We start from the raw sequence: 26,070 nt of genomic DNA, 5'->3' as shown, positions 1-26,070 counted from the left end.
AATAAGTTTGCTCTTTTTACCCCAACATGGTAAACAAAAACTAAGAAAGTAAGAAAACTTTAGGGGGTATTTTTCTACCCCAAGCCAAATTCAAATACTTCTTGAGGTAGTAAAATGTCCCCAAAATAAAGCTATGTGTGGTATATTTCAAAAGGAAAGTAGCTACCTACTTCTCTGGGTCAGTTCTCCCATTTGTAATATTCAGTTGGTTTACTTGGTACTGTAGGTTTTTTTTGCCCCAACCATTTTCATTTATTTATAGAAAGGAATCTGTAAATGGTAAGTGGCTGCAATTTGGGGACAGAGTTTACTATGAAAGGGGGGGAATACAGTGAAGGATTACAATATATGTTTACTTTTGTGAAAATTATGCAAACAAATGTGCACCAGAATTTCAACCCCTTTTTTCATATGAAACTTTAGTCTGCAATACTCCTGCTCATTGACATGCCCACATACCAACATTTATGAAATTCAAGATTCTGATTACAGAGTAAATTTAGAAACAAGGGTTGAAGTAGCCACATGAGCAAGATTCTTACATAAAGGAAAGGTAGAAAACTGTGCTTATTTAATATTCCACAGTGCAAAGAGTTCTAAAACTGTAGATCATAGGTAAAGCCTACTTTAACACTGTACCAGTCTTTTGCTATACTAAATGAGGTAACATGTTAGGGATTCTAACAAAAGACAACCGTAACAGGCAAGCTCAACAACCTTCGGTGCCCTGGTTTTTACTTTCTGAAATATGGCAACCCTACCCTAGAGTTCTCAACTCAAATACATGTCTTCATAAATAGCATCGTTTCCAGGGATATATAGGCCTTGGGCTACAGTTTTTTAATATGGCAGAGAGCTACTCATGTTCTCCAAGATAACATCTTTGAAGTGTAGGAGTTAACATAAAATTTAATTAGCAGAAGCAGAAGCTCCTACTTCTGCCTCCGGACCGCAGCAAGATTAAATGCAGCTGGTAGGAGCTGAAATGCACTGAAGAAGTTTCAAGAGGAGGAATACTGCTGTCCTACAAAGACTCGTTTAGGGCTCCTTCAAGAGTATCAAGAATATCACAGCTGAGCATGAAAAAAACCCAAGTAACATACAAAGACAACTCAATATGTTGTGGATTCTGTAATGGAAAAAGCATTCTTGCCTTTAAAAGGAAACATTTTTGCAAGTGATTTTCCTCAACTTCCCCCTGGCAGCTAACATTGACACTATGACCAACTATAACACCAGCAGCATAGTATTGAATTCCTCATCCATTACTAGTATGCCTTTCATTGTCCCTAAAAAAGTGTCTGAAAAACTAAAGTTTATCTGAACGTATGTATTTTTTAATCCAGAGAATTCCCAGAGCAACTCATTTACAAAACCAGTTAAAATTTGCAAGCAATAAAATCAGTTTAGAACACTATAACAAAATAAGACATAATGCAAGAACTGCAAACATCATAACCAGGAAAGGAGTTTTTCCTGTGCTAAATAAACCTTCACCAAGGACAAAATCAAAAGTCAGGACAGCACTACTGAAATGGCCATGTCTCCAGTCACCATCTCTCTTACCTATGGTATCCAGAGAAGAGCCTCCAAGACAGATCTTAATGCATGGGGAGGCTTTGGGGGGGGGGGGTTGGTACTTAAGATATCCAGGCCTCAAGTTCCTTGGGCTTTAAAAGTTAAAATCACCACTTTGAATCATTCTTGGAAACAGACCACTAACAAATTGTCCTGCATTAACTCCGTATCACCCTTTACCGCCTGCCAAACAGCTGGATCTAGAACATCTTGTTTTCTGATGATTCAGCTAATGAAGAATACTGTCCTACAATATGCAAATGCTTGACTAGAAACTAATGTTAAGAATAAAGATGAATAAAAAAGTACACAGTGCTATAGATTTGGTACAGTACACTGGGTAAGAGACAAAGGGTGGAAACCAATATTGTGCCAGCAAAATGTTGGTTGGGGGGTTGCTGACGGCTGCAGGGTGAAGAAGTTTGTGTGAGCTGAAGTCCATTCTGGAAGCAAGACACCACAGCTGCGTAGTGGTATATAAGTGGTATATAAGCGTATTTTTAATGATAATAATAGGCTATTGTTAAAGTGCACAAAATCTGAACACCACAATATCTTTGATTATAACCAAAACTGAATCTTCTGAATTTGACAACTGATAATAGGATACAACTTAGGAGAATCCTTTATTTATTTATAAAACTTTCACTTGTTTTTGCATAACACTAAACAAACATAATATTTGAACACAGTGAGATCATTCAAGACAACAACAACAGCTTGGATCCTAAACAGCCTAATGTTAAGTTAATTGAAGGAGGCTGCTGAAGGAGGGGGAAATTGTCCAAAATCAGGCAGACTTCTATCTGATTTGGACCATCCCTCCTGAATAGCACCTCTTCAGCCCCAGCCACCATTACCCAGATGGCTGCCCAGATTGGGGATGGGGGTAGGATAGAACAGGTAGGAAAATATGCTTCTGCAAAGTTGCTTTAGTTAACTTATATTATGATCCAAACTATTTTCATACTGATTATGTTTGTGCACACATTCAAAACCGGATCTATGATGCACAAAAGAAGTCCTCTTCTGTACACTATAACTCTTTCCTTATTATCTCAAAACCATCCTATTCTGTATTTTGAGAGGGTTCTGTTTATTGGATTGAGTTCCCCAACTGCACTGCTAATATTATGTGAAATATAAATCCTATTAATACTTATTGAATGTGCCTGTAACACAGAGTACTAATACATCCCCGAGCCACATACCTCTACTATTTTCTAAAATTACAATTTACTTATTATCCTAAAAAGCTGAGTGCCTTCTCACTCCACTAGCTGAACACAAGAGCACAGCAGCATATTTTTTTGAAGTTCTAAATACGAGCAATGAACTTTGTTTTTAAAGAGTTTTCAAGCCAAGTTTTTTCTAAGCTCCAACTGAAGCATGCATACATGCTTAAAAAAAACAAAACACCAAACAGTAATTTCAACCAAAAAGCAGCAGGGATTATACAGAGTGTACCTGTCTAGCAACGCACAGAGATAAAACCTAGAAAAGCAGACTTTACAAGTCTTTTCAGATTAAGCCTCCATAAATCTACTCCCCGGGCGAAATTGTCCCTGTCCCTCTGGCACAGCAGGGTGCACAGCAGCAGAGAGATCCCCAGAGTTCTCTGAAAATTGCAGAGAACTGAAAGCAGCACCTTATATCAAGGTGGGCAGAAGATAGATGAGGCTCTATTACCTTACATGTGGGTGACTGGCAGCATAAGTATAAAAGCTTAATCTCCCATCATTTTAAACAACTGCAACAAAAAAGGAACCCCCTTAAATTTGTTTGCTGAAGTGAAGAAATCTTGGGCGAGGAGGAGGAGAAACTAGGAATGGATTTTTATGTGTAATGGCTCAGTTCTACTACTAAAAACAACTTCCTTGATTGAGAATGTGCTTCGATACACTCTGTAGCTCAGTTCTAAGTGTATGTCCCCCACCCTGCCACAAATCTGCACCCGGCTCCAGTTGGTGAATGTAGGGTTCTGAGTAGGCATTTATAGTAGGCATTATAGTACTAAGGCTCCAAACCTGCAGTCTACGTTGGATGTCTCCAATCTGATACTTTAAATGCATGAGGGAACTATGTTTTTTTTCAAAGCTATGTTACTTGAGTTGTAAAAATAGCATTTGTGCTGTCATTTACATCAAAGGCATTTCCCTCACCTATTAGTTAGAACTAGAAACATCTTGTATGTACAGTGGTGCCCCGCAAGACGAATGCCTCGCAAGACAGAAAACTCGCTAGACGAAAGAGTTTTCCGTTTTGGAGGTGCTTCGCAAAACGAATTTCCTATGGGCTTGCTTCGCAAGACGACAATGTCTTGCGAGTTCCTGCTGGTTTTTTTCCCTCCCCCCCCTTTTTCTAAGCCGCTAAGCCGCTTATCAGCTGATCCGATCAGCAGATAAGCCGCTAAAAGCCGCTAATAGCGCTAATCCATCAATGGGCTTACTTCGCAAGACGAAAAAACCGCTAGACGAAGAGAATCACAGAATGGATTCTTTTCGTCTTGCGAGGCACCACTGTATTTCCATCTCTTACGTTTGTTGAACTGGGTTATCTGTAATACATGTAATTTTACAGACCCTCATGCCACCCTAGATTGTTAATGAAGCCACAAACTACAAGTATTTATTTTAAGAACAGTTTAGAACAGTGTTTCCCAAACGTTTTTGGGCAACGGCACACCTGTTTGCCGGAAAAAAATCTCGCGGCACACCACCATTAAAGCCCCGCCCCGTGACGTCAGCGCGCAGCGTCACGCCGGGAGGGACGCACAAAAGTTAAAGTTTTTTCCCTCCCCGCGAAGCAACGAAAGAGGGCGCCTCAACTCCGGGAGGTGGGCAGGGAGCGGGGGGAGCGGCCAGACGGGCTCCGCTGGGGGACTTTCGGCTGCCGGAGGCGGGGAAGGGGCGGCTGCAGCGGACCCGGAAGTGGTTGCGCCCATCGGGGGCGGTGGGAGCGCGCCGTGCGGGTTGGTGGGTGGGGGAAGGAGAGGAAGAGGAGGGGGCGGCGGCGGCGGCCGGAGGCTGGACGGATCCGCGCAGGGACGGCGCGCGAGCCGGGAGGAGGCGCGAAGAAGGAGGCAAGGCGAGAGCAGCGCGGCTCGGGATGCATTCGGACTGCCGGCTGCTGCGCCCGAGACGCGGGGTATGGTGAGCAGCCCGGAGCGCCCGCTCCCCCGGGGGACCCGGCCGGCGCTGGCCTCCCTCCTCCTCCTCCTGTTGCTGCTCAGGCGGGACGCGGCAGCGCAGAAAGGTGCGTGCGGGAGCCCCGCCGGGAGGGGAGGGACCAGAGCCTTCCCGCCTTTCTTGCTTGGCGCCCACCCAAAAGCCCGCCGGGTTTTCGCGCCTTCCTCCAGTAGGCCGGCCGAAGCGAGCGGCGATGGGATGTGGGAGCTCGCTCGCTCGCCGCCCCGCGTGTGCTCGCCGCCGCCGCCCCGCCTCTCGCCCTCGACTCGCCCGTCTCCCTCCCACGGAACACAAGGCAATGTTCGGCGGCACACTAGTGTGCCGCGGAACACCGGTTGGGAAACACTGGTTTAGAAAGGCACGTAAAGGAGTATATCCATCTCAAAATCTGCTTGGTATGCTAATTAGAGCCAGTTCACGAGAACCACAAAGCTCAACTATTTATTCACTCACAGCTGCAGAGAAATGCAAACATACTCGAGTCAACCCCCACATACTTTTTGAAATAAGCTAAAATCCACATGAAATAGTATAGTGCCATTACAGATAAGCAAACTGATCTCAAAGAATTCTGAACTCCCACACAATGTATTTCCAAAGCAGACTGTCCTTGCCTAGCAATGGGGAAAAGTATCATTACAGTAGAGGAAAAATGGCTGTCGGATTAACTGGCTTTGAAGGCAATATACCTTCAAAGGCCATATTGGCTGTGGGTCTTGGGGGACCTGCTCCCTGCCTTGCAGGCCTCTTCTGCCAAGCCTAGGAGGGTATGGCCCAGACTAACTGCAGTACCAAAGCTGAGACATCTGAATGGGCTCTTGGGTTGGGTATTGCTTAGTGGGTCTTGTTGTTATTATTATTACTCAAGTTGTTTTAAATGGTTTTCAACTACTTTCTAACTTGGTTTAAATTTGGGGTTTTGTTGCTTTTAACTTAAAGACATGGGATGTGCCTGGGAAGAGATTAGTTGGGAAGAATGGGGCGGGGGGCAATCACAGTGGTTCAGGGTAGGGGTTGTGGGAGACAGGACAGGCTAGGTAATAGACACGTGGCAGTTAGTGACTGTGCCATGTGCCAGTCCCCTCTTCTAACCAGGGGAGTTGTCCTCTCAGTCAGTCCTCGGGTCTGCAGCTACTGTTGCTGAATGCCAGGTCAACTGAGTAAGATCTCATTTATACATGCTTTGACTGTGGATGAGGAGGCTGATCTGGTCTGTATGACTGTGACCTGCGTGGGTGAGCAGAGTTGAGTTGGTCTCATGCAGCTGTGCCCACCTGGATAGTCAGTGCAGCATCAGGGCAGACTTGAGGGTCGAGGAGGGGGAGCTGCTGTGGTCTATTCCACTTGTCTGGAACGCCTACATTCCATGGCTTTTTATATGTGTTTGTGGGAAGGGGAGTTCTTGGTTTGGTTTTTGTTTAAATATGTTTCTGGTATTCTCATTTTTTGATTTTCTGTTGTGCCCTGGGATCTTCAGATGAAGGGCAGTATACAAATTGAATAAATAATAACCACAACAATAAAACAAAATGAGAAAAACTAAGAGTTAACATGAAGTGAAATGCTACACTTGCACAGGAATATCATTTGAATGAATGAATACCTTGTATTGACACTGTTATTTCCTTGAAAGTGGCAGTTGCTAAAGCACCATCACTGGTGGCTGCATGTACAGCTATGAGAAGGTACCAGCTAAGGCAAACAGAACCCTCTCTGCAAGCCCACCATAGCCTGAAGGAAGTCCTACACACTCCAAAACTGGCTGTCCTGTGTGAACTGGTCCTAAGGTTCAAACTGCGTGCATGTGAAATGTATGAATATTCTCTAGACTTACTTCAAATGCATTAGTTACATAAAGAATAAGGCTTAGGGGAGTGAAGTTTCCAGTACAATAATTTGCTTTACCTTTTTGATATCTTAAGATATGCTTTTTGTCCATTAGGACATTATCTATGCTACAGAAGAGATGCAACAGATTTTGCAAAGGCCCCCAGGCTACAAAAGTGTCTGACATTTATTGGGGGTTTTAATGTTCAATTTAATTTATGACATTTGGGGACAAATTTCACTACTTTCTCTGAGTATAGGATACATTTTAAATCGCTTTCAAAATGAAAGCTGAAGTTATAGTTACAGTGGTTGAGTTAGAACAAATAGTGTAACAGTCTGCAAGTAAACAAAGTAATTCTCTTGCTAGAAACTAAATCACTACAAGGCTAAAGGATGTAAGCGAAGATGCTTCACAATCCACAAGGGTATCAACAAGAAATTCATAACCCATCCCTGTTACCAAAACAGAACAGCTTATACAGTACTATAAACAAGCCTAGATAGGTACACTTGATTTTAAGTGTGAAAACTGTAAAATAATAGAATCATAGAATTGTAGATTTGGAAGGGACTCCCCACAGGCAATCTGCCAAAGTGTAGAGCCTTACATTTGTCCCTACTGAAATTCATTTTGTTAGTTTTGGCCCAGTTCTCAAATTTGTTACGGCAATCCTGAATCCCTATTCTGTGGCAATAGCTATCCCTCCCAATTTGGTGTGGTCTGAAAGAGACAGGAGTGCTGCTCTATTGGCATTTCACCAAAATAAGAAAAAAGATACAAGACAAACAAATTACAATACCCCCAGGGGCACGCCAACAGATAGTTAGTTATTGTGGGCAATGATCAACAGTAGGAAATACAAATAGAAAAGTTTGAAGGAGTTCTTGAAGTGCAAAATGCAAGTGCAGGTTGAGCTGATGTACATTTTATAAGTTGAGGACCAGAACTAACAGTTTATGCAACAACACCATGAGAAAATGCACAAAAGGGCACATAACTGTGAACTCCATCCCTACAGACCACTCAGTAAAGCCTTACCTCTGCTATGAACTGTCTAGACTAGTACCTAGAGCAGGCACAGGCAAACTCAAACCCTCCATATGTTTTGGAACTACAACTCCCATCATCCCTGACTACTGGTCCTGTTAGCTAGGGATGGTGACTTACCCATTGTAAGGATTATAACTAGATAATGCATGTGAAGTGCTATGAACACAAGGAGCACTATGCAAATGTTATGTATTATTTACGCAGGGAGGCCTTGGCCATGAATCTCATGCTTTTGTCAAATGGTCAAGAGAAAAAATGGAGGTGGGAGAAGCTTTTTCTGCAATGTCATTAGGCCATTTGATGAGCAACCAAGAAGTAAATGGAAGATACCTGAATGAAACAGGTAATCTAATCTTGAAGAAGAATGCATAGCAGTTATATTGCTATGAATATTCTAAACAATTCTGGAGAGGTCTCCTCACCCCTTGCCTACTGAAATCCTGTGAAGTTCAGGTGGGGTGGAGTAGATGGTCCAAAAATAAATTAATGCTATATATCCATACTGGAAGGTGGCACAAGATTAAGGTCAAATGCAAGTGAAGTTTAGCCAATTGACTAGAGCAGAGGTTTTCAACCTTTTTGAGTTCACAGCTCTCTTTATCAAGTACATTCTTTCTGCGGCACCCTTGTGGGGCTCGGGAGCCCAGTCATGTCACCCCTTGCCTGCAGAGCTGTCAGCCTTTTATCATTTTTCAAACAGCCTCCCTTGTGGCGTGTTCCCTCAGCTTCCTCTCCTCCCCCCTCTCCTTAGGAGTCCTCTGGGCAGCTGCAGCCATTGGTCTCTGAGCTGCCCCCAACCCAACCAGAGACTAGCCAAAGTTGAACGGGAGGCCAACACCTTACCTTGGGAGGCAGCAACGGGTGCTGCCAGACCTGCGTGGCAGAAAGGCTCCCCTTCAGCACCAGGCACTCAGCTCCAAGGCAGGCCTTTCACACAGCAAACAAATGAAAGGCCAGTACAGTGCCTGCCTGCCTCCCACTTGTCTGTTCATTCCCAACAGCAAGGGCTGGTGGGCTAGCTGGCTGGGCTCCCTTGACTGTTTACTCTGAGGCCGCCTCAGCTCCTGGCAACCAGCACCTCCTGGCCAGCCCCCGAGGCACCATTAATCAATGGAGCTTGTAGCCAGGGCTGCTGCAACAAACAGATGTGCAAGCCTTTGGGAGGCAGAGATGCAAGAGGGCATCAGAGGAAAGTAAAGAAGGACAGAGGCCAGTGTTGCTCGCAGCACTCCTGACCATCATTCAAGGCACCCCAGAGTGCCATGGCACACTGGTTGAAAAACACTGGACTAGAGATTTAGTCTGCAATCCTTTACAAACTTTTAGGAGTAAGTCCCATTTAATTCACTAAGACTTATTTCTGTGTAGACATGCATAGGATTGTGCTCTTAAGGTAATTCTGAGTTTATTTAGTATATTAGGAATTGCAAATACCTTCCTCCAGTTAAGAAAGAATAGACTTACATGTTCAATAAGGTTTTATTAAATTCCCCCAGTGATGCTTTGAAAGGATATAAAATGGAATCTTCAAAGTTAGTGTTAAGTCAGTGCAAATCTCAAGACTTACTCATACTGAGGCATGCCTCATTCGTTTATGCATTATTCAGTTGTCCATCACTTTCCGGTGGTAATTTTGCAAGCAATAAAGCTGAAACCTCACACTTATTTGAATGCAACCCCCACTAAACTCTGGCTTATTTCTCCCAGATAATTGAGTGTAAACCTTTGCTGTCACTGTAGCTGCACTACTGGTTTTAAAAGGAGCTGCTATGATCAGATGTATCATACTTTACACCTTCTGAAATGGCACCAATTCAAATTCTATAAAATAGCATTTTTATTACATTTTCAGATCATCCCGCAGCCTGCTCAGGATGGCGCACAATAAAGAAGGTAAAAACTGAAACACAAAGCTATGATGTAAAGAAAGAGAGGTAAATCTACAAAAATACAACAAAAGAGAACTCAAAACACTGTTCCCCTAGCCAAGAACAAGATTTTTAAAATATGGCCAGACTATTCACATTATTTATTAAAACAATAATTAAAAAATAACCTGTGTAAAAAGTAGGGCAGGGCGATATCTTCTTTTCAGTATCATGATATATCACCAGATAAACACTGTGATTTTGAGATATCACAATGTCTTAAATAAGGATGGAACTACAGTATATAGAGGTGGGAAGGGAGACAGACACAAGGGAGATGCAGACACAGAAGGGGAGAAGGGAAGAAAGAGGCTTAAACAACAGGGCAAAGTTTATTTTTATGTCATTGCCGATGGTATCAAAGGCCACTGAGAGATCCAGCAGAACTAGGAAACAGTTTTCACCTCTGCCCCTAGCCTGGGGGCCCGTCAGAGATCATCGACCAGCGCAACCAAGGCAGTTTCAGTCCCATAATGAGACCTGAATCCAGACTGGAAGGGATCCAAATGGTCCACATCCTCCAGGCATGCTTGGGAGTTGTTAAGCAACCACCCGCTCAATCACCTTAGTGTGTGCTTCTCACACTGACATTTTCAAGAGACAAGATAACATCCATGCAGTAATACTGAGAGATTGTAAACCAAAACTATTATGAACTTAGCCACAGCTTGTAATTTGAGTCATTGTTTGTTCCCCTGCAATGTGCGCTATATTAATCTCACTGAATTCAATAGGATTTGGGCCATGGTAAGGAATTTTTAACTGAGGGTGGGTCATCAAGAACAGGTGTAGACAGTAATACAAGTGGTGGAAGCAACTGTATTTGTGCCCTGGAATGCTATATTAAGTTTTAGTGAAAATGTGTTAAGAGATTGTTTTCTCTTAAGTGGAAGCATGCACAAGGGAAGAAACTGTCATGAATACAATATATTGCTTTCCACAAAGGTTACATTGCAGCACTATCATGCACATTCTGGAAAAGCAATGGGTCACTGCTAACCTGCGTTTTGATGTAATCTTGGAGGAAGCAGTCATTCATCAGCCTTCCAAAAATTAACAGATCTAATACTCTACAAGGATGTATCTACAAAGGCCTTTCTGCCAATTCTATCTGTAATGGGTCAAGTAGTTGTGACCTTCAGACTAATGTGTAGAGAACAAAGCAACCCCTAAAAATGCAGATCCTTCATCTGGGGCTATTTGCTGCCAAAATTATCTACAGTTATCTGTTTGTAAGGAGAAGCCTGCATGAGCTGATCAGGGACAGGCGGACATATAGACAGCATCTATGACCTTCTTGCCTCTTCAAGTTCAACTATTGTGAACAACAATTGTTTAAACCCATCATATTTACAGTTCAGTTCTTGACAATGTATTTGAATGGCCACTACTGTCGACACCAAAAAATAATTCATCAAGGGAGATGACCTGCAGACAAATCTGACCCTCTACAGTTGTCTGTACACAGTACACTGGTAAGATTTCAGTTTTGGCACTTAAAAAAATTTAATAACATTTTTATTAAAACAATAAGAAAAATGTAAAACTGTGGCCAGAGTAGCACAAATAATGTGTTGGAATTCCATATATGTGAACTGTCAGAAATACATCATCTTTTAAATACAGATTTCCCCTAGGGCAGAAGACACCATCACAGCTTTGTAATGAGAAGAAAAACTTAGCTCTTTAGCATCCTTCAGTGGCTATGTGGTTACACTACACTTCTAGAAACTGCCTTCTAAAATATATGAGGAACTGGCAGTACTTGTTTTGGCACTGCAGCCACCTGGCAGAATAGAATGCTTATGCATCACTGTCTCAAGTCTCCCTCTGCACCAAAAATCTGTCAAGACATGAAAATATGATCCAGACAAGAGTCTTAGAATTTTTTGTATCAAATACAGAATCAAGTAATCCAGGGAGACTAAATACAATGGTTTGAATATTGCAGAGGAAATGCAAGGCAAGCAGGTCATCTACAAGCAAAAATTGCAAAGTGGGAGGGGTTATTAAAAGATTATTTTGGCTCTAGACATTAACAATACTGATATCACTGGAAAAAATAATAATACTAAAATGCCGTATTCTCACAAACACCCCTAAAGAATATATGTATGTATTGCTGTATAACCCCTACTATGTGATTTTATTTGCACTTCATTTGTATATAATTTCCTGTAATTTCAAAAATGTCAAAATAGCCAACATGCAAATACAAGCCCCTTTAGTGCTAACTCCCAGGCGCAAATAAGAATTAGGGAAAAAATCAAGGAGCAAATCAGAGATCTACAAGAAAACAGGACTGATAGAAAACAGAAGATGGCTGACTAGCCTCTATCATCTTAAGCATTTTGTCAAGCCACAACTTCCCAAATGCCTGTGGAAGCGAAAGAGTACTTCATTATGTACATGGGCAAAGGCAAATTCACATACTATGTATTCACTATGTAACGAAATGTCCTATAGGTTACAGGCCAAGACTTCTTCAAAAATGGTTTTTTAACTTAATTTATTATGTATTTATTTAAAACGTTTGAATGATAAACCCTTCTTCCTGGTTACTTTTATTTTTAAGAAGGAAGACTATAATTTGCAATTGGTAGTACTTAATACTTTTGTGTTAAATCTTCTGCAAAGGGGAAAGCCAGTACCAGTGTATGCAGACCATATGACACAAGCTTTCAGGATGTTCATCCACTTCTGACGTGTATATCAGAATAAATAAAGCTCCCTTACAGCATAATCCACGTGTCCTTTTGCACAAATACAGACCTACATTCACAAACATAACATAGACTCTTTTGGAGCCTTCCACGAAGCCACTCTCAGTTTAAAAAGCCGGTACGCTGCGCTAGGACTTTCTCAGCTCTTTTAGGCCAAGAGGGGGGAAAGCATGGATTTCAAATACGTACCAAAGTTTGTGAAAGTCTTGTTTTTGCAAATACGCGCCCCCCAGCCGAGAGAAGCTCCTATTTGCAGCTTACACATTACACTGCCAAGGACAGAATTACATACCGATGTGAGGAATGACGGAAAACCGCCTTATAAAACGGGCTTTCCTTAGTTCGGCCTGGTTGTTTCTCGCATTCCCTTCCCTCGCTCGCCCACTTACCCGGCGTGGTTAAGACAGAGGCGGAGGAAGAGGAGGGAAAGAGTGAGGAAAGAGGCATGACGACGGGGCAAGACCATTCTCGCGCGTGTCACAAGGAGCAGCCGGGCGAAGGGAAATGAAGCGGACACATGGTCCGCCCCATCCCTCCGCCCTGGAGGGGCCGAAGATGAAGGGAGCTGAGGGGGCCCTCTCGGCCCACGCAGGTAAACGGAACCGTCGGCCTAACCCTCCGTGGGGCAAACAGGAGCGCCCCCTCGCCCCCCCCCCGCCACACCCTCGAGGAGAAGGTCCCGGAGTCAGGAGCGGGGAGCGGGACGGGGCCCCAGGGGACGCTTCGTCAGTCACAGCAGCGGCCAGTACTCACCGGGCCCCTCTGAGTGCTAACAGTGGTCGCCATGGCACCTCCCTCAAACCGGGGTGGTCGTCCCTCCTTCCGCCGATGAAACGTCCCTCAATCCGACGCGGCAGAGTCAGCTGATTCCCCCTTCCTTACCGTCTGGCCACGCCCCCAGTCCACCGCTATCCGGTACTGCGCGTGCGCCTGGAGGATCCCACCCCGCCCCTCACCCTCAGTAGACGCCGCCGTAAGAACCGTTACGTGATCACGCGCAGGCGCAGGCAGGAGGAGGTTCCGTTCTCAAATTGCCGCCGTCGCTCGCCTCGCATCCTTTAGCCTCTCATCCCCTTTTCGCCGCACACGATGGGAATCCCTGAGTCTGCTGCCGTCTAAGGCGCGTGCGCGCTCAGACGGATTTGTTTAGTATCTGGGGCCCGTTGCCGAGGATGTGCCGAATGACAGAAACGGCTCCGCAGGGGCGGCTGAATATTTTAGAAACGTTTTGCTTTAACGGGCCGTTATTAACGTCACTAGCCCCGCCCCGCCCATTAAAAAGGCACCGCCATTTCCCACCACAGCGGACTTTAAGCTAAGGGCTTGTCGCTTCACTGAACCCGTTGACGCAACCGCGCCCGTGCACCTCCTGATTGGCTGGCTGAGTGCGGGTGGGCGGGGCCGCGTTAGTCCTAGCGGAAGGGTCGCGCGACCTTTCATCCGTCGTCGCTTGTCTTCCTGCGTGCGCAGGAAAGTGAGATGGTAGAATTCTGGCCCCTATCGCTTCAGACTAAGTGAGGGGTACCTGTGTGTGTGAATATAACCCACCCCCGAAACTTCCCACAACCAAAGACAGCTGGCACTATTCCACCCCAAACTTTTTTCGCAAACGTCTTTTCGCAGAGCTCGTGCTCAAGAGAGAAGTTAGGGGGGCGCGCGCTCTCTCTCTCTCTCTCTCTCTCTCTCTCTCTCTCTCTCTCTCTCTGCATGGCTGGTTCATCTGCTCCTGTGCAGGAGAGGGGAAAAACACACTATCTAAAGAGTTTACCATAAAACTAGTCGGGCTGGGGAATAAATGGCCAGAAGTAGCAATATTAGCACATGATAAAGGAAGAAGTGGTAATACGTGTGATAGAAAGCCAATGTTGTTTTGGACATGGTTAACAGTGCAATTCTATGCATATTTAGAGTTTTAGAAAGGAGTCTACAGGTTATGTAGTCCAATCGTTTATGATGTTTATGATTGTCCAAACTGGAGAGGGTTAGAACTATGCAATGGAAGTCGAGGGGGAGAATTCAAAGAGGCTAAAGGTCCCTCAGGTAAAACACATGGTGAGAGACACTGTTTATATACTAATGCTGGAGCCTTCTGGACCAAATGGCTGAGCTGGAGTGCTTAGTTTTAAAGGAGAGCATAGATATAGTGAACATATATCCAACCTGGTGGAGAGAACCAGTGGGTCATGGTTATCTTTCTGTACAAACACTATAAATTAGATTAGATAAATTTATTGTCATTGTCCGTATATACACAGTATACACAACAACGAAAATCAAACACCCACCCAAAGACCGGGTTCACATATACATTTACACGTATCTCCGACACTCTCATCCTATTCAAACATAATCTATAAAACATAAAATCCAGAATATAACATAACCTATTAAGTGCAGGGGGTACTTGAGATGGAGAATAAAATCAATGAGGTATCCCAAGTAGGAAGTGTTACATTAATGGGTGAATTCAAATACCTTCCTAAAGGCTGGGTAAATGTGATCAGTGTTGCCTTCAATCAATGAAGGCTCCCTTGCTGCAGAGGAACACATGTACTGCCAAGGAATACTTAGCAAGGCCTCACTCCTTGTTCTACAGAGGAACAAAGAATGCCCAAATAGGGCTTATAACATCAGTCAATGAGTCACAAGTATGAAAGCCAGTAGAGCCACCAGTTTCATATAAGTTATAATATTTTAATCAAAGCGGTTCATACATTCATCTGAGTCAGTGGGACAGGAGCCACATTGTGTGGTGTATTTTATTTATCTAAAGCATTTCCTTTGACCTTTAGGTGACACAGCTCCAAGAGTGGCTTACATGTTTATTTAAAAATCAATCCTTTTTTAAAAATCATAGAAAGTGTGTGGTTTTTAACTGTCCTATTTAACTATATAGTGATGGTGACATTTTGTCTCATTAGCTGCTTCTTCCTTACAGGGTAGTGGTAGCTGAAAGGAGAAGGGTCCTGTCCTACCAGAGATGCACCAGCAGATGGGAAGGGGGATGATAACATTTTACTTTGCTACCTGCTTCTTCTATCTCTATGAAGGCTTTGCATGCAGTGTGGTGTGCTATAATCTATTGATCACAAAGGAGGTGGAGAGTTTGAGCAAAGTTAGCAGCTTCATGTGCATGGTATGTGGTCTGCATCTACATGTGCAGAAGAATTAAGTGATAAGAGTTCCTAAGTGGTAGAATAGCCATTACCACTTTACATAAGAAGAGCTCAACTGGATCAGAACAAAGGCCCAACTAATCCAACATGCTGTTCTCACGGTGGCCAGGCAGATGTCTGTGGGAAGCCTACAAGCAGGACTTGTACTAGAGGAGAATCGTATTTTTGAATGTTCTTCTATATGGCAGTACAGTGGTACCTCAAGTTACAAACGGCTCAGGTTACTCCACTAACCTGGAAGAGTTACCTCAAATTGAGAACTTTGCCCCAGGATGAGAATGGAAATCGTGTGCTGGCGGCGCAGCGGCAGCAAGAGGCCCCATTAGTGAAAGCACACCTCTAGTTTCAGGTTAAGAACGGACCTCCGGAACAAATTAAGTTCGTAACTAGAGGTACTACTGTAGTAGCAGCAGCGTGGCTAGCCGCTTGGGTGTCCTGGGCGTTGTGCACACCCTGCACCCAGGGGAGGGGTGAGTTGGGGCAGGGCATGCTGTGCGGAGACTTGCCGCCACCTCCCCCTCAGCTGTAGGGTGACTGAGGAAGAGGCAGTGGGCAGATGCAAGCCCCATGCTGCTGCTTTGGGCAGCACTGAACCTGCAGGCACCTGAGCCACTGCGTCACTCCCAGGAGAGACGCGTGGCTCGGGTGCCTGCAGGCCCTGCAGTAAGTGCAGCCCTCCACAGTGTGGCGGCCAGTGCCCCCCTCCCCCTAGTTACACCTCTTGAGTATTTGCATGTAGGAAGCTGACATGGGCTAGATCTTTGCTCCCTGACAAAGGGCAGTGTGGTTTTTGAAGGTAGCATTCCAATATAGCATTCTTTAGTTTAAAGAGGTACTGTCCATTCTAGAATTTTACCACATTCTGCTCAATTTGTAGACCAAGGCATATTTTGCACAAGCTGGAAAGCATTGCCAATGGTTTCTTCCTGCAGGCTTACATGCTGGGTCAAACTGAGCTGAAGTAACGTACATGTGCATGAGAATCGGCCTTTGAAGTCTTGGAACATATTCTAACATATTCTGATTTTCTGAAGGAAGCGGCAGTTGGTCCTTGTATAGAGGAAGAGCAATTTGTGCCATCACTAAAGAGGAGTCTGCATCAAATGGTAGTTGCTGCAAGTTCAGCCTGCTTTTTAAATATTTAGCATCTGACCTCCTCTAGCCTCTTGTGTAATTCTAGTCTCTTCAACAGAACAAAGACAACTTTCATATTAATCTGAGTGCTGTTCTGGGAGATAAAAATCTGATCATTTCAAAGTCTATTTGAATAATGTAGCTGCTTCCTGCTGCTAATATCTGCAGCATTAATTTAGTCATTAATTAAAATTCGTGCTGCAGATCCCAACAGCTGGAAATAGAATAGTGCAATTAGGAGCTTTCTAAATTTATAACAGATATTTTTATGCACTATTGTAATGCACGTATGAAGGTATGGCAGCTCAGAGTTATCATGCTGGCTCCAATAAATACATTGATTATAAATGGATGCAATTCATAGAGTGTGGAAGATAGCATCTACTAGATTCTAGTAGGACAATATGAAAACAAAGGCCACCAAATGTCAACAAAATAGAATTCAATTCAGACAAGTGAACATAGGGTTTGTTTAACCAAATGGTTATATATCCTGCTGTTTGTTGCCTTGATCTTTGAGTGCTAACGCAAATCAGTACTGTAGTATGCCAGAGTGGTTTTGTTTCTGAGCAGAGCCAGAAGGGGGCAGTAGGCTGCAAGCATGTCCTCATTTGATGTTAACAGTTATCCAAGAATCTCCAGGCTGTTTCTGCAAGGCTGTGCTTGATTTAGAGCAAATTTGCTGGTTGCTTGCACTGAAGGCCTGGAGTAGATTTCTTCTAGGAATTTCTTCTCATAGAGGGGAAATCTCAAGAAGTAGTGGTGGTTAGTCCAAGATTGTATTTGGCAGCATGGATACTTGTGTACTTACATGCTGTTAAGATAAAACTGAAATGCTGAAAGACAAACCTAGAAAACAAATTTGTGACATGAAAAACAAATTTTGGCTCTGTGGCAAAAGAAAAGAAAACCTGTTAGTTGTGGCTCTGGATAATTCTGATTACAATCTTTGTTTCCGGCATTTAATATGCTGAAGCAGAATTGACAATGCAGATCATCACTATAAAATTAACTGTAACAGAACTAGTTCTTGAATCCTCCTGTGTAGCTTTCTGGACATTGAGTTATTGTCTGCTTGCCAGGTCTTGCAACTAAATTCCCTAACAGCTTGGTTAAGGAAAGTGCATACTGAATATCAGCAAAGGTTTTTTGGTATCTGCTTGCAGCACAGTCCTATGGCTTGGCTTCATCTTTACTGAATCGCCAACCCCACTGCGTTCAATTTGTTTTACTTCTGGGAAGATGTGCATAGAATTGCAGCCTTATCTTATTACCTTTGACATTCATATACCACCATCCCTCACAGGAGCTCAGTGTTAAATAAAGAGTTATTCCCTACTATCCATTTTATCCTCACATCAATTCTGTGAGGAGGGTTCATCTGAAAGGATAATTACGGACTTAAGATCACACAATGAGGTCCATGGCTCAATGGAGATTTGAAGCTGGCAGTGGAATACCAGTAGTTGGAAGCAGTGCTTTTTTCCTGGGGTTACTCAATGGTACACAGTACCGGCACCTTTTTAAAAGAAGAAGCAGCAGCAGCAAAGCACTGATTAAGAGTATGGCACTTACTGTAACAACTTCATGGTGAGTACTGGCACTTTTTTCCCTAGAAGAAAAGCACTGGTTAGAAGACTGATTGGGGTATTGAAAGCCCAGAGCTGGTAACTCTGTAAGGCAATAGGAACCCAGTGGGGTGGATAGAGCCTTTACCAAGCAAAAGGTGCTGCAATACCTCACAGACTGCCTCTCCCCATATGAACCAACCTGGACCCTGCGGTCATCACCTGAGGCCCTTTTTCATGAGCTCCCTCCACAAGCGGTCTGCAGGGTGACAGCACAAGACCTGGTCTTTTCTATGGCGGGTTCCCGTTTGCAGAATGTTTTTTCCTAGGGAGGGTCACCTGGCACCTTCATTACATATTTTTAGGTGCCAGATGACATCATTTCAACCAGGCATTTGGCTGATTAACATTCTATGGCTTTTTAAATGTGTTTGTTGGAGGAGGGGGGTTATTGATTTGTCTTTGTTTAATTATGGATTTTGTATTTTTCTGTTGTGAACAACCAAGGGATCTGTGGGTGAAGGACACTATATTATTATTATTATTATTATTATTATTATTATTATTATTATTATTATTGATGTGTGATTAGAATTAAAGTACCCTCTTCTAAGTTGTGGGCTTCGGCTAGGGAGGATACAACAGTGACTTCTAGTGATACCTGTGTAACAGAAATCTGCTTGCCCAACAGGGCTTCTGGTTTCTCTTTCCCCCTGTCCTACCCTCTGGCATACCCCTAAAATTCAGAGCAGATTTTGGGTTGCAGAGGGCAAGGAGTGAAGTCCTCATGTATAAGCGGATACTTGGTTGTGCTGCATCAGATGTCACCATAGGGCTCCAGAACCATAGAAGGCTCCAAACCTGGGAACAATTCCTATTGAACTCAGAGGGACTTCTGATTATTATTATTTTTAAATAAATTTTTATTACAGTTTTATAATTGCAAATTCCACATATCACACGCCAATATCCAATCCTACCTTATCATTACCTTTACAATCTTCTCCCTCCCCACCCGACTTCCCTCAGCTTCCTCTTCTGGTTTGTTACATTGTTTGTTATTTTCAGCATGTATATATACTATTAAGTGTTGTTACAATATCATCCTCCATGTTTAAACTCAATAAAATTGTGAAAGTTTATTCAAATCCTGCCAATGAATCCATTTCTTTTTGTTGTTTCTGCAAGTAAGTTGTAAATAGTTCCCATTCCTTTTTGAAGTCACTGTTATCTTTTACATGTAATCAGAAGTACCTCCGCCCCAGAGGGACTTCTGATTAAACATGCTTAGGATTGCACCTTGTTGCTGGGGTCAATACTGATGCAATGCAGCCTGTCCACATAGGTCTGTGGGACGAAGTTAGAAAGCTACATGGATTGTTAAATGTATCCTGCTGCAGTATTGCATTCCTGATCTAGACCTTATTTTTTAAAAAACCCTGCTTTAATTTTCATTGTTATTGCTGTTTCTTAGCTGGAAGGATGTACACTTAGGCTACAATTCTAGACCTGCTTCACCAACAGTAAGCTCCAAATAACTCAGTGGTGCTTGATTCTGCCTTGGATTGTGACAAAATGTGGGTCAGTAAAAGGATCTCCTAGAATACTGTTACAGATGCTAGGATTTTGGCTATTTGTGGAATGAACAATACTTTGAAATTAATTGTTTTGTTCACATGAGAGAATGAAATGTGCAAAGTTGTAATAACAAAATCAAGCAGGATTCAATTTTTATTCCTATGGACTAGATCCTCAGTATAGGCTTATCTGTGTAAATCTGATGGGCTGTTTCCAGCAAAGTCGTTGTGGAAATGGAATGCATTGCTCTTGTACAACACCTCTCCTCTCCCAGCATGATTGCCATACCTCGCCCCAAATCTGCTCTGCATCTCCCCTCAACCCTCAGAAGGGGACTTAGAGGCAGTGGAGGAGTTGTAGTAGGGGATGTTATGTTGTGTGAGTGAAAGATGTTCACTTAGCTGCACAAGAATTTGGATTCAATCCAATTATTCCAGTGCAAACTAATGAACTTGTTGGTGTCAGCCCAATTAAAATTGAAAGGTCTTCCAGTGTTGCATTTAGTTTTAGACTTCTTTGCAAGTGCTGCCAGCATTCAGAATTCTTTATTTCTGAGATTGCATCAAGCAGCAGCAATCTAATCATATGTGACTAGATTGAAGTAAAAATCAAATAATTTATTTTCTCTTAATGTAAGTATTAGCAACAAACAGCACAAACCAACAAGTATAGGTTGTTGGTTGCAGGGTACAAAACTGTGTACAAAACTGAATCCAATCAAATACAGTTATAAAGAAGTCAGCATATGAGTAATCATAAATCTCAATACAGAAAACCAAGGAGATCTAAAGCAGCAGCAGCATATCCAGTACAGGTCAGATTTACAGAATGCCTCAGACTGAAAAGCCTCTCCTGGGTTCCTCCAAAATCCATTTATTTATTTGAACATGTATCTATGTAATTTGTATGTGCAGATATTAGGCCTCTTACACAAAGTAAAAATGAAAACCAATTTTTAAAATTATTCAAATGTAGCCTGATTAGTTGTTTACTCTCTGGAGGTATCCTACTCTTAAAGTTTAGCAAAGTTTCCAGCTCTTCAATTGTAGGTTATTTACTGATGATGATGGTGCTTTTTTTCATGCTGAGGAGACAAAGCATTGAAGTTATGTGCTTGTTTTTGCCACATTTCAAGCAAAGCAATGCATATATTCAGCTCATTAAACTTAACAGTGCTAAGTACAAGAACATCACCTACCAGTTGATATGAACTCGTTTTTTAAAGAAAACATATGTAAAGTTTGAGAGATATCATCATGATTGTAGCCTGGAGAGGGAGTTACTTATTTTAGCTTAGAAGAGGTGATTTGGGAGTGGAGAGAAACACTTTGTGATCACTTTTATATCAATGTAATGAGCATGCAAACCACATAAACTCACAGTTCAGAGTCAATCCCACAGAAAAACAACAATACCAAAAATCCACATACCACAGGCTACATGTAGGCTCTATGTTATCTTGGTACCCCCAAGTCACTGGAGGTGGCTAAAACATTAATAGAGATGAGTGAACCTGCCTCGTTCTAGTAGTGCTTAAGGAACATGGACTGTGATGTCATAACCAGTGTTGTTTTTTAAGAGAAAAAGGCGTTGGTATTCACCATGAAGTATTTACAGTAAGTGCCGCACTTTTAACATTTGGAGGGGGGAGGTGCCAGTACTGTGTACCCCCAGCACTGGACTCATCACATTTTGTGTTTCCCCAGCTTTGCCATTAGCAGCCAATGATATGAGATGGGAGAAGTGGGGCAGGAAGGTTGCCATTGCCACTGGCTCAGCGGTTCATGAAACAGCAAGTAGTTATTAATGGGAGTGACAGGTGTTACTATTTTCCCAGGTGGACTATTTCTAAAAGTAGAAGTCACTGGTGAACAAAGGCATCTGATGAATTCATGCTAAATCTGGTAATTAAAGTGAAAATTGAAGCCATGGGAAAGGTGAGAGAACAGAAGTCTTAAAAATCCACTATGGTAACATATGGATGTAATTTTCAAAAGCGGCTTGGAGAAGCAGTTAAGGTGTCTAAAATGGCTATAAATCAAATTTGTTTTGTAATAAAAATTTAGACACTAGGATTTCCCCTCCCCATTCCATAATTTGAGTTCCTGCGTTTGTTCTTCCTTCAGCCTTTGCTTTCATTCCCCTCCCTAATTTAATGCATAATTTTTGCATGATAATTTGTTAGCATGATAATTTCTACTCCCAGTCTGACTACCATGAGTGATTGCAAGTGCCAGTAACAAAAACGAGTTGTTGCATTAATCCAACACTTTTTCCTATCGCAAATAGTATGTAAGGATATTTCATTATTGAAATAGGTCTGTATAATTTGGTATTTCAGGGCACTTGATTCTAATGGGCCAGTAGCTTATTAGAACACAGGTTCTTCTGTTCAGTTACCTGTAGAGACCTTAGCAGCAATCTAGAAGCGGTCATGGCTGCACCAAGATCTTTATGTACCTATCCTGCTGACAAAACTAATAGTGTGCCAAAAATTGTTCGACATTTTATCTGAACATCTTCTACCAATTAATTTTTAAAAATACATTGGGAAAATATCAAAAGGGAGGGAAAATTTCAGTGTTGTTCTCATGGGTAAGGTGCAAGGTTTTTGTTGGGCTCACCTTACTTTGGAGGTGGACAAATATTTTGTGAGTGTTCTTTCCTTATTTAAATAATCTCTCCAGTTGTTTGCACTCTGTAGGTTTAATGGGGTCCTGAACTTCCTGAAAACCCTATTAAGTCCTTGGCTGGGCTTTTCTACAAGTACAGGGAGACACAGAAGCTTTTTGTTAACATTTTTCTAGAGTATTTTTACTTTTAAATAAATCATTAGGTGAATAATAAGGGTGTACTCTTTAAAGGGAAGAGCTTCCGTTGAAAAACAAAACCAGCAAGGGTGCAGATCTCAGAAGCTTATTAGTTATCTTTTCCAGCTCCTTGCATTTCAGATAAAGCCTAGGGGAAGATGTTGCAAGGTACCTCCTTCCATGGACCTTTTCGATTTCTCTACTTTTTGGTACCTGTTGAAGACTTTCCTCTTTCAACAAGCCTTTCATCCCATAAATGCAATGCACCGTTTACTTCTGCTGAGAAGCAGCCCCAGGGAGTCTTGGGCTTTTGCACCCTCTTAAATCCATACCTGAACCATGGAGCTTGTGAAGAAAGCGGAGACAGAAAAATGCCCTTTCAGAGCTCCTCAAAGTTGACCTACTGTTTCAGTGCAAAGGCTAAGTGAAACACAGCTGTGAAATGTGTGTTCAGACAGGTAGCTCACTGGGCAGCAGAGAAATAAGAGGAATGAAATACACACCAGGCCAGCAGAATGTCTACTGTTCATGCAGCACAAAGTAAAGCAAGTTGAAGAAGTGCAATATATCTCCTTAGAATGTTATGTGTTTTGTCTCCTACAGAACCATAGAACACTTCACTGGATGCTGTAGCTTGCCCTTGGACTTGCTGCCAACAAAAGAAACAGCCATCTAGATCCCACATAGCAGTATCAGCAGAAGGTTCAGGTGCATCTCCATAAGTGAATTTTTGAGGGCTGGAATTAGCAGATCTTTTCTCATGGAGAATTTCAAGCAAAATCCGTAGAAAATATAGAAGAGAAATGAGAAATTGCTCTTGGGTTGCTATGAAGCCACTCTTCCTCTCATTTCATAGGATGTTGGACCCGCATGCAGAAACCTACACAGAAATTCCAGCAATTGTGTTTCCAATTCTTGCAACGTTCTCAAGTAAAGTTACAGAGAAGAAAAAAATAAAATGTAAATTCCAGGTGAAGCAGAGTGGAATATCTGCTCTTCAGTTGCACCTTTCTTGAAAAGATCCCCCAGCACTTTAGAAATACTTATATTGACAACTGGAGCCAAAGAGTACTCAATAATACTTCCTTGTCATCCTGGAAAAAGTTACAAGGGGGGTGCTGCATGGTTCTGCCCTGAGCTTGTTGTTGTTCAGTGTCTTTATAAATGACTTGTGTGAAGGATTTGAGGGGATGCTCATGAAAATTGCAGATGATATCAAACTGGGAGGGATAGCTAGTGCCACAGAAGACAGAATCGGGATTCAAGATGACCTTCACAGATTGAAAAACTGGGCCCAAACTATTTTTTTTTTTAAAAAAAGAATTTCAATAGGGACAAATGTAAGGTTCTACCCTTAGGCAGGAAGAGCCAATTTCACAAATAAAAGATGGGGGACACCTGGCTTGCCAGTAGTACATGTGAAAAGGATCTAGGGTTCTTACAAGGCCACAAGTTTAACATGAGTCAATAGTATGATACAGCAGTAAAAATAGGTAATGCTATTCCAGGCTACATCAACAGAAGTATTGTATCCTGATCAAGGGAACTGAGAGGAGAGATGATAACCAATGACCATATTCAAATATGGTGTAATATTGATGTATTAAGCAGTGTTTTTTTACAAAATAAATAAAAATAAATGTTTGCTTTACTCCCCAAAGACAGTGGTTCTGTTCACGCTGGTGGGCTATGCCTTTATATCTGTCACAGATACATGGTTTGGAACAAAAGGGAAGATGGAAGAAGAAGACTGGCTGCTATCCATTTCTAAAGTCAGGTTCATGGAGGCAAGGCATAGTAAGTATAAAGCAATAATAAAGATTACTCTGCTTGTTTTGCCAAACAGATAAATAGATTCCAGGCTTCAATTTATAAAACAGACATTAGACCAAACAGCACGCATCCCTCCCTGTCTCCATAATTGTGTACCACACTGTCATAGTTAGTGATTGGACTAGATTAATATTGGCAGAACTGGTATTCTGACAATTGCTGGAGACTGCAGCAGAAGAGTGGAAAGCACTGCTGAGCAGTTAATAAGTGGCCATTCTTCAGTCATGCAGCACTTGGAATAGCTTTTCAAAGGGAGAAAAGAAAATTCTATTGGGTTTCAACACCTGGTTGAGCAGCTCAATAGAGACAAAATTGAACGTTATAGCAGAATCATTATTTATTTCAGGACTACATCTTCATTGCATGGGCAGTCTTAAAATGAAAGTTATTTCAATGTGAATCAAGTTCACGCCATCATCTCAGACCAGCTTCTATGGGAAAGGAGCTCTTTACACATAATTTCAGGTGGCAATCATATCCAGCTGAACACATTGGGGGGTCTTTGTTTTTGTTGCAATGTGTTTAAAACATGCTGGATTAATAGGAACAATACCAAGGTGACTTAAAAAACAACACCCTACTTGTGAGATGCATTGTTTTCCAATTTTAGCGACAGCAAAAATGACCTCTGATTAAAATAATGGTGCTGTTAGTGTATTACCGTACATTCAGGACAGATAAAAGAAAGCATTTTTTTCACACAGTGCATAGTTAAACTATGTACCTGCAGGAGGCAATGATGGCAACCAACTTCATTGGCTTTGAAAGAGGATTAGACAGATTCATGGGGTTTGTCAATGGCTAGTAGCCATGAGGGCTATGTTCTGCCTCCATAGTCAGAGGCAGTAATACTTCTGATTATCAGTTGCTGGATCCCTCAGGAGGGGAGAGTTCTCTTGTTCTGGGGTCCTATTTGCTGGTTTCCCATAAGCACCTGGTTGGGCACTGTGAGAACAGGATCCTGGACTAGATGGGTCATTGGCCGGATCCAGCAGGTGGTTCTGAGGTTCCTATGCCAGCTAGACATCTGAAGTATTTTTCTTGACCTCTCAAAAAGCGCAATAGTATTCTAGCTCTGGGCCCTTGAGACAGAGCAGGGTAGTCACCAAATAAATAGCAAAACCCTTTGGAAATTGTCCTTTTGGTGAATTGATGAAATTTAAATGGAGGGTAATTCCAACGTCTTGTTCTCATTAACTCTGTGAAAAAATACATTTCTCTCTCTCAAGCAAAGTCAACATCATTATTCTTTTGACTCTGGTTCATTACAAGTAGTCTTTGCTTTTATGCAGTGAAACTGTGTTTATCCCCTATAATTTAGCTAATCCTTTCCTCTCCCTGCAGTAACAGGATAGACATGCAAATCAGCTCCTATCAATTTCATGTGTGAAGTGGAAAGTCGGGCAGTAGGAATGGAAGTGGGGGCTGGGGCTGGGAGGAGGTTCTGCCACTTGAATGTCATACATTCCCCCATTGGGTACTCCAATTTTATAGCTATTAGTTTTTATAATTAACAGTGAATATTAAAGAGATTTTAAGATAATAGAAGCTCCCAATAGTGACATTCAGCAGGTTCCACCCACCCCACCCCCCTACCACATCCTCTTTCTCTCTCTCTCCCGTCACCTCACTGTTTTTGGTGCTTGAGTGCCTTCAAGCAAATCATTATTTTC

The 26,070-nt window shown here is 42.5% G+C and overlaps 2 protein-coding genes across 11 annotated transcripts in view; one reads left to right on the top strand and one right to left on the bottom strand.

Moving 5' to 3' along the window:
- The window catches only part of TOLLIP (toll interacting protein), a 34,120-nt gene extending 20,497 nt beyond the window's left edge, over nucleotides 1–13,623 (bottom strand). Inside the window, exon 1 of one of the 3 annotated variants that reach the window (XM_081213307.1) lies at nucleotides 13,052–13,623. In XM_081213307.1, coding sequence (XP_081069433.1) covers nucleotides 13,052–13,084 — 33 coding nt within the window. In that variant the 5' untranslated portion in view covers nucleotides 13,085–13,623. Of the gene's footprint in view, nucleotides 1–12,590; nucleotides 12,725–13,051 lie in introns of those variants that run through there. The other 2 variants (XM_081213308.1, XM_081213309.1) reach the window with 2 other exon arrangements.
- LOC308597485 (uncharacterized protein) overlaps nucleotides 12,779–26,070 on the top strand; it is a gene marked incomplete at its 5' end in the record, with an annotated part of 28,404 nt that continues 15,112 nt past the window's right edge. For 3 of the 8 annotated variants that reach the window (XM_081213322.1, XM_081213319.1, XM_081213323.1), the window contains 3 exons: nucleotides 12,788–12,890; nucleotides 21,592–21,691; nucleotides 24,226–24,361. In XM_081213322.1, the coding sequence (XP_081069448.1) occupies nucleotides 21,647–21,691; nucleotides 24,226–24,361 (181 nt within the window). Of the gene's footprint in view, nucleotides 12,891–16,206; nucleotides 16,581–21,591; nucleotides 21,692–23,167; nucleotides 23,273–24,225; nucleotides 24,362–26,070 lie in introns of those variants that run through there. The other 5 variants (XR_014013029.1, XR_014013030.1, XR_014013028.1 and 2 more) reach the window with 4 other exon arrangements.

This window comes from Podarcis bocagei (genome assembly GCF_964188305.1).
Source record: "Podarcis bocagei genome assembly, chromosome: 1".
Lineage (NCBI taxonomy): Eukaryota > Metazoa > Chordata > Lepidosauria > Squamata > Lacertidae > Podarcis > Podarcis bocagei.
This window is presented reverse-complemented; position numbering and strand designations above follow the sequence as displayed.